Here is an 11,324-nt window from a genome sequence, read left to right as displayed (position 1 = left end):
TGATGTTTAGCGTAATTTTTACCATGTTCACCATTGTAGTCTAGTGTGTTAGTATGCTAACATATGCTAAATGGCGATAAACAAAAACTTGAGGCTGATGGGAATGGATTAAAGAGTTTTTCAGCTTTTTGGTTATAAACCGAAGGACTGGACAAACATTTTGACCTGATGATGGCACTAGATGAAAATTTAAAGGGTTATCAAGGTTGTTGCTCTGTCGAAAACAAAATGGTTTAAAGTTAAGTTGTTTTTTCAGACCAGACAACACTGCTCTCAGCCAAGAAATAATCCAGCACATACATTTAAATCTTTGTAAAGGTTAAACACAGTTTTAATGCTAATTTAAGCTGTGGAGAGAACTCTGTTGTGAAGTTTGCGGACGACACCGCCATCATCGTCCGGATTTCAAACGACGATGAGACTTCATATTGGGAGGAAACTCATAATGTTGCAGAGTGGTGCTCAGAGAACAACCTACTGCTCAACGTCAGCAAAACTAAGGAGTTGATCGTTGATTTCAGTATAAAGTAAATAAAGACACACGCTCCCGTCTACATCAGTGCAGCTGAGGTGGAGCAGGTGAACAATTTCAGGTTCCTGGGAATCTGCATCACAGAGAACCTGACATTGTCGTCTCACATCTCCACGCTGGTGAAGAAAGCTCAGAAACGACTGTTTTTCTTAAGGAAGCTTAAGAAGGCCAAATTTCTTTGCCAAGTTCTTGTCAGCTTTCACAAAGAAGCAACAGAAAGCATCCTGACTGGAAACATCACAAACTGGCATGGGATGTGCACGGCCCAGGACCGGAGGGCTCTGCAGCGGGTGATTAAAACTGCTCAGAAGATCATTGGTACCCATCTCCCGAGCATCAGCGATATCGGTGAGGTGCCTGCGCAGAGACCAAAGGATACTAAAGGACAGTACCCACCCATCCACAGCCGGTTCACCCTGCTGCCTTCTGGGAAGAGATATAGAAGTTTCTGCTTCCGCACCACCAGACTGCAGAGCAGCTTTTCCCCCCCAAGCTATCAGACTCTTAAACTCTAATTCATCCTCAGCACTGCTTCATTGAAAACTATATATTGTATATTTCTGTTACCATTTTTATAATTGCTTCTATATTAATGTATATTATCTGCTATGTAGCAGAAGGGAGTTACAAAGCTCAGTTTCATCATATAACCTGTTATATTGTGACAATAAATGTACCTGCCTGCCTACCTACCTACTTACCTACCTACCAAACCAATTATTGGTGCTATAGCTTCATAGTTAGCGTACTTGCAAGAGAGTGTTATTGAGCTTCTCATCTAACTCATCAACAGGAAAAAGAATAATTTCTTACCGAGATATTGTACAGTGAGGATCAGTCAGTTAGCGTCTTAATATTGACCAACACTATAAAGAGAAGAAGTGAGACATTAATGATCCGTTTGTAATCTCTGAATTTAGCTGCAATTCATATTTCTTCTGCAGATGTTTCTGATGAATTGTTGTACAGGCAGGTAGCGATGAGTAGGTACAGTCATGCCTGACCTGTTTCTTGTCGAACTATGAAATGAGTTGAAGGTGTTCTGCTGAGCTTATAGCAGCCTGTGCATCATAAAGGGTGGATGCTATTATTGGTAACTGATGACAGTTTATCATCCTCATCATCTGTACTGTGATGGCCTTAAAGTGGAAGAACCAGCTCCACATGTAAATGTGTTCAGCCACATTAAGTGGTGTAGTACATTTTGACGTACTTGTACTTTAGGCCTACTTTTGTAGTTCTGCATTGTGCTACTTTACACTTTTACCCCACTACATTTCAGAGGGAAATATTGTACCTTTTACAAAAAAAGCTGTTTAGAAGTTCCACCAAAGAGAAATTTCTCTTCTAAACTTTCCATATTTTATCGTTTAAATACTTGTTTGAGGCCCAAAGAGGTCATACTTTTCAATATTTCTCAGAAAATATTGTCCACATTACTACATTTCGGTGACCCTTTAAAGGGGCCCGACCCCAAGGTTGGGAACCACTGGGCTTTGTAACTGTATACAAAGTTAAAACTAACTAACTGTATATAAAGTAGAAAAACTAGCTCCACCTCAAGCAGCTACAATATTAAATTGATGCATCAGTATTGACAGTCTAATAATGTCAGATAATATAATGTATAATGCATTTACTGTATATCAGTTAAGTTCAAACTTATTTTTAGTTAAAAAAAACACACACAAAACACACATAAACATATATATATATATATGTTTATGTGTGTGGGTTTTTATATATATATATATATATATATATGGTATATATGACCCCCCAACCTGAGAGAGGACACAAGCTTATATATATATATATATATAGGCAAAAATTTTAAAAAACTAAATTATGAGAATACTGACTTACTATCTTTGACTTACCATGACTATTTTAGTTTACATCACAGCTAACTTTTTTTTTTTGTAGTGGCAGCAGTGGGCTTCCATACTGGGCAGTCTGGTCTGAGCGGTTTGTGCACTGTTTCTAGTCGGAACTATTTTGGTTCCGTGCAGCTGGAGCCGCCTGCTACACAGCTGCTTCCGGTTGCAGTGAAACAGAAGTTTTCTGCTGGAAGTGGTTTTCTTTCTCTTTAACCTGACACAGAATATGAACCCGGGTACGTTAAACACCTTAACTTAGCTTCGACGTAGCATTTTATTTGTAATAATTACTATTTTACGATAAATAGCTTTATAAAACTAAGCTAGCAAAAAAGAAGTGATGGTCAGAATTAACCAAAAAACACATTGAATATTTAGCTTGTTAAAGAAGACATGGGCTCTAATGTTACATGTTTGTAGGCTTCAACACCAGAGGGTTATGAGATTATTCAGCAACAGAGTGAAACATGGTTCCATTAAAGAGAAGGAAACTTGTCCCATCACATGCTGGGAACACTGGGACTAACCTCAGTGGAGAGAAAGTGCCAGCCAAGTTCCCCCAGGTTGTTTTATTCCTGTTAGAAAGAAAGATGGGAGCCAGTAGAAGAGCTTTCCTCTCTCAGCTCGGGCGAAAGAAAGGATTTCAAGTGGAGGAGATGCTCAGGTAAGATTCACTTTAATGATCCAATGCAGGGAAATTAAAATACGTGAACATTTACTCAAGTACTGAACTGAAGTACTAAAGTAAACTTTGTCTTTTCATGACACTACTATGCTACATTTATCTAACAGCATATAAAATATAATGTTTTGTAATAAACCAACCACCGGTACAGCTGAAATGATTAGACGATTAGTTGATTAGTCAGTTGACAGAAAATTAATTGGCAACTATTTTGATGAACTTTTAAGCTAAACGATGTTCAGGTTTGGACTGTTGGTTGGACACAACAAGCATTGTGAAGGTGTCACTTTGGGCTCTGGGTAACTGTGATGGCATTTCTCAGTATTTTCAGACTTTTTTTTTTTTTTTTTTTTTACAAACCAACCAATCAGTCGATTAATGGAAATAATCAGCAGATTAATCCATAATGAAAATAATCATTAGCTGCAGTCTGATACAAAATAGATCAGAATAGATCAGAATGAGCTCCAGGCTCAACAACTACAGCAGTAAAATCCTGCATTGCATTAATACAAGAGGAAGAATAATAATCTGATTAGTGAATATATAATAGTTCAACAGTCACACAACATTTTAATGCTTGTAAGTAAGTAAGTATATTTTTCTGATCATACTTACCTACTTTTACTTATAGAACATTTTCCATGCAGGACTTTTAGTATTTCTACAGTGTGGTATAAGTACTTTTACTTCAGTAATTCCACCACTATCTCACCAACTGTTTGATGGATTATGATGAAAGTTGGCGCAGATATGATAATGAAACTTAACTTAGTTGTACATACTGTATTGCTTTTGTCTATTTGTATATTATCATATTATGTCCGTCAGGAAGCCTGTCGGCCTGTGTATTAAATAAGCTGTTGTGTTCACAGTAAAAGTGTCACACATTTAATTTCCGAGAACAACTCTGGCGCTGAGGTGAGGGCGTGGCTGGACTCACAGGACCAGAAACCTGCTCACCTTCTGGACATCAGCTGGTACACAGAGAGCATGCGTGAAGGCCATCCTGTTGAAATACTGGACAGACATAAACTACAGGTACATTTTACTTTACAAGACTAATTTCCTTATTATCAGACCCGTATTGAGAAGGAAATCAAGGCCCAAACTTTAAACTTGTAAGAATTACACTTCTGAATCCACACATGATCAAGAGACTAACTTTTGCTTATATACTTTTATATATATCTGCCCAATTGTTAATTATTATTATCGGTCGGTTAGTTTGTTTGTGTTATTGTGTGACTTTGGTGTTTTAACAGGTTAGAAACACCAAATAACACAAACAAACCAACTGATTGAGGCAGCAGTAGATCAGAGAGGTACGATTTCTCTTTTTGTCAATAGAGTCTGGTGGCTTTGACGAGAGCGATATACTGAATATTTCTGGTTAAACAAAAGGATCTTACTCTTTAAAAAATCTCTGTGGGGAGCATTTCCACAATGTTGTCAGACACTTATAATAACAATCTGAGCCTCTCAGTGGCATAAACAAGCGCTTTAGTCGAGGCACTTTGACGGTACGCTGCCCTGTTTCACTGCTGCTGACTGCAGCAAGCTCCCTCAGTACTGGACCAATTTTCAAAATCATTGTCCAAATAAGTCACATAGACACAGAAACATGGGAAAACACTGAAGTTACCCTTTAATGCAGGACCAATTATGCGCGACAGGATGGCAACAACAACTGCCCAACTTACACCAGGAGCGTACAATCCCTCCATCAGTGCTCAGACTGTCCACAGCAGGCAGAGAGAAGCTGGACTGAAGGCTTGTAGGCCTGTTGTAAGGCAGGTCCACAGCAGACATCACCTGCAACCTATGGGCACAAACACACCTGCGCTGCACCAGACAGGACTGGCAAAAAGTGCTCGCCTGACGCGGTTTTGAGTCACCATGGGTGATGGTCGGACTAATGCTGTGATTTACAGGGAAGACATCCACCTCCCCCATGTGGTACCCTCGAGAGCCATTCCCCCCAGAAATGTCCGGGTTCTTGCATGTGTCTTGGTGGAAGAGTGGGATAACATCTCACAGCAAGAACTGGCAAACCTGGTGCAGTTGATGAGGAGGAGAAGTACTGCAGTATTTTATGCAGCTGGAGGCCACACCAGATACTGACTGTTGATTTTGACCTCCCTTTATTCGGGGACACATTTTTCTATTTCTGACATAAACTTAATTCAGTTTATGTCTTAGATGTTGAATGTTTTTATGTCCATACATAAAAGCAGTTGAAAGTGAGAGGACCTTTCTTTTTTGCTGAGTTTATATTAGTGAGGAGTGAAAGTCAAGTATATTAACATTTATCTCTTACTGAAGTCCAATTTTCTTTAGCAGTTTGATGAATACAGCTCTCGGATTTCCGTTGCATTTGTCGTGTTGTTTAATCCCTCTTTGTCTTTCAGGATCAGCGGATCAATGAAGCAGAGGTTGAGGTGTTCTCCGTCCCCAGCTACGCCTGTCAGAGAAGGACAACTCTGGACAACCATAACACCACCCTCACTGTACGTCCCCCCCGGAAAAAGCAAATCTCATACATTAAACCTGCACCACTGACATTAAGCTATAAAGATATGTATTGTGTCTCAGGATGCTCTGTCGCTCCTGGCTGAAAACGCTGAGCTCAGTGATGAGGAAGGACGAGGTGTCGCGTTTCGACGAGCCGCCGCCGTGTTGAAGGCTCTCCCCAAACCGGTGACGAGCATGTCGCAGCTCAGAGGGCTTCCCTGTCTGGGAGAACACTCACTCAGAGTCGTCAAAGTCAGCAAACATCTACATTTCTAAACCTCTTTTGGCTACTTTATCACACTCAAAAGAAGATCTAACAATCATTTTTTGCCCTGTTTTCTCGTAGGACATTTTAGAGAATGGAGCATCAAGTGAAGCTGAATCCACAAAGCAGTCAGGGCGGTATAACGCGCTGAAGGTATGTCAGCTGTTTTGTGGAAGTGTAGATTTTATCTGTCTCCATCCGCCAGTCTGAAGGGTCAACAGATAATGATTTTTTATTTTTTTGCTCTTAAACAAAATCATGTAACATTCATAACATTTTAGCTCATTTCTTGTCAAATATGGCAAAATTTTACTTCTTCAAGGCTCTAAAAACCCTTTAAATTAAACATTAAGAGAAGAAAAAACACTTCTTGTAATTGTTTTTCTTTTCTGCTTAAATTTTTATTGGGAAAACATTAAGTTATTTAAAAAAAAAAATGCCCATTCTTCATAGAGTCCTGCTGCTGCGTATTTAATCTTATATAAGGTCAGTTTTCTTACAGTCTTGTTGTCTGATGGTCTCAAAATATGTGTCGGTTTTTCCATTAATAAGATTTCTTTAACAGTTATTATTCAAAATTACGTCCACAAAAAGTGCTTCTTTTCAGACTATTACAGGTCTCTGAAAACATCCTGGAAAGGATCCTTACGAGGGTCTCCCGGTGACACCCTTTGTTTTTAACAGGGAACTGAAGTCTAGTCAAGGTCAAATCTCGCTCTCGCGAGAGGCGAGTTGTTGCCGGAAGAGGCACAATTAGCACTTTTTGTGCTGCCGACCGAAGCGTCTACTGTACGAGAATATTAAATATTTCCAGTCTTTTATTAAAAAGTGCTATAAACTAAATAAGATGAAGGAGTTTATGATTCCCTGTTGCTTTGATTTTGAATGGGTCAAAGCTTTATTACACAATTGTTTTTCATCACTATGTGCATTTCAGGCTTTGACAGGTATCTTCGGAGTTGGAGCGAAAACAGCAGACCGATGGATCAGAGAGGGGATACGCAGCCTTCAGCAGCTTCAGGATTCAGGACAAACTCTCAATCGAGCTCAACAAGCAGGTGTGTCTCTGCGCTCTGCGGTCATACTGCGTTCGATCAAGTCTCTCTTTCAGTTAATAGTTTGTTGACTTTCAGGTCTGGAGCACTATGATGACATCAACCAGCCGGTTACTAAGGCGGAAGCCGACGCCATCGGTGAGATTGTGGAGAGAGCTGTCGTTTCTGTGTTACCCGGCGCACAGATGAGTCTGATTGGAGGATTCAGAAGGTACAACACAAATGACGCTGACACTTTCCCAGGATAAACGTTAGAAATTAAATTATTTGAATACACTGTGATGTAGCGGTAGCTTTTTCTGTTTCCTCCACTGCTGTTCACCTTAAAGCTTAAAAAAATACAGAAAAACAAAAGTGGAGTTTTGCTCAATTATCATAGTATATTGTAATAGTAATTTTTATATACTGCCAGTTTTCCAACATACTTTCGTACTTTGGCTGGTATGATCGTGAAAGTTTATTTCGAAGGGTTAGATTTAACTCGGGAAACCTGCAGAAACCCTGTAGTTTGACAACAGTTTTCTCTCTCTCTTTCTCTTTCAAATTGGGGAAACATACATGCCTGTAGATATGAAAACTTTAACTACAATTCCCAATTTGCATTTAGGTAAAAAGCATCCAATCACAGAGCTTAAAATGTTGTTAGATGTGCTGCTATCAGCGGGTGAAAGATTACTGAAAACACAATCTGCAGTTTAAGTTAATTCTGTTTTCAATTCTGTGTCAATTTTAGATGAATTCAGTACCAGTGACGCTGTGTTAAGAGTACTGAATTGACAAATGTAGCTGCAGCTGACCGGTACTGTAGTATTCAGAGCATTTAAATAATTAAAACTGTTGGTCTGAACATAAACATGATACTGTGATTCTATGTTCGGTGACATTGAGGAGAAAGAGAACATTTAAAATGGGAATACGGGATGTGGAAAAACACATCTGGAACGAGCTGCTCCTCCTATGAAATTTCAGACTTCAAAGGAAGCGTCTCTTGTGACTCTCTCTGCAGAGGAAAGCTGACGGGCCATGATGTCGACTTCCTGATAACACATCCAGAGGAGGGCAGGGAGGTGGGACTGATGCCTAAAGTGGTCGCCAGGTTGGAATCGCAGGTAGACTCTTGAGTCTGTCGTGGTTTTTATAAAAAGTCACGCAGTGTCTCTCTAAGGGATATCAGGAGCTAGAGCCCGACCGATGAGGGGTTTTTAAAACCGATACCGATTTTGATATTTAAATGCTGATATATTAGAAACACATAACATAAACAAAGATTATCCCTAACATCTTTCATCTGTAGCTATGATACCTCACCAAGCATGTAAGAACATGACACAATGCATTACATTTACATTTACTCATTTGACGCTTTTATCCAAAGCGACTTACATTTGAGGAACAACATACAATCATTAACAGAGCATCAAACACAGCACGAGATCTACAACTGACAATACATACTAGTAAAAGCAGCAATAAATACTAGCAAGCGCTAATGGCACATATCGCATCAATGCAGTTTAAAAATAAACTTTGTTTTGGAGTAGTATGTAGCTGCGGTACCGGAGGCTGCAGTTTCAGGACCGCCATCCTAGGACCAGAACTGCATTTGTAGAACCCTTGTTTACTTTGATACTGCCCCCCGAAGCCAACTGTCCTTACCACAACCATCACCGAGTGTGTGCCTAAACTTAAGTTATTGATTATATGCTGCTATGATGACCGGTACACCCTACAGCTGTGCACATCGGCCTCACGGCCCACGTGCTAGCAAACCTTCTTCGTGTTGCTGTGCATTACCACCACCACTCCAGTAGATGGCGCTGTCGCAAAAGAACTGCGGCCTCAGGAGTGCGGGGGTCCTGAATATGCAGCCTCCGGTACTGCAGCTATATAATATCTTATGTTTTGCAGTGGATTTGTGGGTGTGTGGCCAACAGGGGAGCTGCAGAGCGTCCTCTGGTGGACAAACTAAGCAACAACAACACTCATAACATGACTGGATTTCTCTCTGTTTCTTTGTCAATTATCAGCTGTTATTAACACAAATACAGATTTATCTGCTGTTTGCTCATATCGGCACAGTGATTCATTGGTCCTTCTCTACCAGAAATATATCAGCATTTTCCCCTAAAGACGCCTCTTTTTAATAATCGAGATTCATATTCTCACTCCACAAAAGCTTTAATTATAGTTTCCCGTCTCTCAAGGGTTTTCTGTTGTACCAGAAAACTACAAGAAACTCTTACCTGGAGTCTAATGACGGTCCTGCTCGGCCCGCCTCCAACATTGACCGCTTTGAGAGATGTTTCTCCATCTTTAAACTTGCCAAGGAGGAGAAGCGAGGAGCGACACAGCCAGAGACACTGACAGAAAACGGTGTGCAAATTCTGCAGACCAAACCTGCCAGACACAAACCGTGGAGAGCCGTGAGAGTGGACCTGGTGGTCTCTCCGATCAGCCAGTTTGCTTTCGCTCTGCTGGGCTGGACAGGATCCAAGGTGACCTTTCATAAGTTACCTAAGATAGGATGCTCCATAGTGAATGATGCTTCCACTGACTCAATATTCTCTGCAGTTGTTTGAGAGAGAGCTACGACGTTGGGCGGGGCACGAGAAGGCCATGTCTCTAAGCAGCCATGCTCTGTACGATAACAAACAGGTATAAATATACACCTCTTGTCTTTCTTCTTGCAAAATAAGTAGGATGCAATGTTTGTTTTGTTTTTTCTGTTACAGAGTAGATATCTGAGAGCGACGTCGGAGGAGGAGATATTTGCACATCTTGGTTTGGAGTACATCCCACCGTCAGAGAGGAACGCCTGACCAGACTGCTGAGCCCCTACAGGAGGACCAAGCGGAGTCCCATCTGAGGTTTATAACCTGGAAACAGGAGGCTAGAAGGGAGGGTTAAAGGAATAGTTCAAGATTTGTTAAGTGGGTCTGTTTGAGGTACTTATACACAGTCAGTGTATTAACTGCAGTAGATGGAGGTCAGCGCGTCACCAGCTTGGAGAAACAGAGAGTTGGACGGAAGCTAATCAATAGCAAAAGCAGTAGCAAAACGTATTTTAGGCACCTAAAAAAAGGCCCAACGACAGCTGAGCTCCAGAGGCTGTATACAGTATACGGCTCCAGCCGCCTGGAGCAAAGCATAGCGCTGAAAACACAAAGCGTACACTGGAACTGATATAGATTTATTTCAGTGGGCCTTCTTTTAGGTAGCTAAAATACCAAACCATCTGCTGCACAGCTGTCCACAGCAGCACGTTGCTTATCTTCTATACAACTCTCTGCTTCTGCAAACTCTGGACATGCTGAACGCCATCTGCTGCGCTCACGTTAACAAAACCTCAGCTGTTCAGACCTAAAACAGCACCCTGAGTTTAAAAAAGATAAGGGGGCTGCATTGGTGTGGGCGTGTTGCTTCAGGAACCGGTGAGACAATGCAACAAGATCCAGAAATAGTGAGCGACAAATCCACGAGTTTGAAGGTTTATTAAAACATTTTTGAAAGTTTTTATAAAAGTATGACACCGGATTTTACAAGTCTGGAAAATGATGACAATTATTTTATAAGGACTGTTTAAGAGAGGTGTTAATTCAACTGTACGATAATTTTAGTGGCTGTAGTTTGTGCTGCTGTTGAACTGTATTATGTTATACTGGCAGGTCTTTCTGTTATTTTATCCACCCCATTTATATCGACGAGGACACAGGATTCAACAGCACCACAAGGTTTTGTTTTTTGTCAATATTTTGCACGTTCAATGCAGCTCATATTATTTAAGAATAAATATGTTTTACATGTAGTGATTTCTTGACTTTTACAGTACTTGTTTCTTGTCTTTGTATATTTTGACTGTTATGCATCGAAACACCAAGTGAAACTCCTTGTATGTGAAATCCTACTTGAAACTACTACTTACTACTACTAACAATAATAAACCTTTTTCTTCTTAACTACAACCTCCCAAATGATCATACAGCTGAACCAACACCTCTCTAAAACTGTTCCAACAGCAGATGAACTGAACTGTATTGCACTGCATATATTTTACAATAAAAGATGTATGAATTAAGTCTTTTAGGAAACATCTGGTGATATTTTATATTTGCCACAAATGGTAACCTCATGGTGACGCTAATCAACAAAATGTCATGGCAATCAATAAAATAATCATAGAGATACATTTCAGTCTGGACCAGGCATCAACATCAGTTTTGAGGTACATGTACTTTACATGAGTTTTTCCATTTTCTGCAACTTTAAACTTCTACTCTACTACAATTGAGGGGAAATACTTTACTTCTTACTTTAGATTCAGATTAATCATACGAAATATGATCAACAAACAAATGATATCAATAAGACTTTATTGATTCCTTGGTGAAATTCC

General features: G+C 40.1%; 1 protein-coding gene across 5 annotated transcripts; it reads left to right on the top strand.

Moving 5' to 3' along the window:
- The first annotated feature begins 2,529 nt into the window (after positions 1-2,529).
- polm (polymerase (DNA directed), mu) lies at positions 2,530-11,006 on the top strand. Of its 5 annotated transcripts, XM_046067528.1 has the most exons (12): positions 2,530-2,648; positions 2,833-3,076; positions 3,973-4,138; positions 5,509-5,607; positions 5,693-5,863; positions 5,958-6,029; positions 6,814-6,934; positions 7,010-7,142; positions 7,938-8,040; positions 9,136-9,426; positions 9,503-9,586; positions 9,669-11,006. In XM_046067528.1, exons 2-12 carry the CDS (start codon positions 2,880-2,882, stop codon positions 9,795-9,797), a joined length of 1,566 nt encoding a protein of 521 aa, XP_045923484.1. In that variant the 5' UTR covers positions 2,530-2,648; positions 2,833-2,879; the 3' UTR covers positions 9,798-11,006. The 5 variants fall into 5 exon arrangements, with proteins under 5 accessions (XP_045923484.1, XP_045923483.1, XP_045923486.1 ...); XM_046067527.1 differs by having other exon boundaries at positions 2,546-3,076; XM_046067530.1 differs by having other exon boundaries at positions 2,554-3,076; positions 9,154-9,426.
- Positions 11,007-11,324: the final 318 nt, after the last annotated feature.

Source organism: Micropterus dolomieu, linkage group LG13 (assembly GCF_021292245.1).
Source record: "Micropterus dolomieu isolate WLL.071019.BEF.003 ecotype Adirondacks linkage group LG13, ASM2129224v1, whole genome shotgun sequence".
NCBI classification, from domain to species: domain Eukaryota; kingdom Metazoa; phylum Chordata; class Actinopteri; order Centrarchiformes; family Centrarchidae; genus Micropterus; species Micropterus dolomieu.
This window is presented reverse-complemented; position numbering and strand designations above follow the sequence as displayed.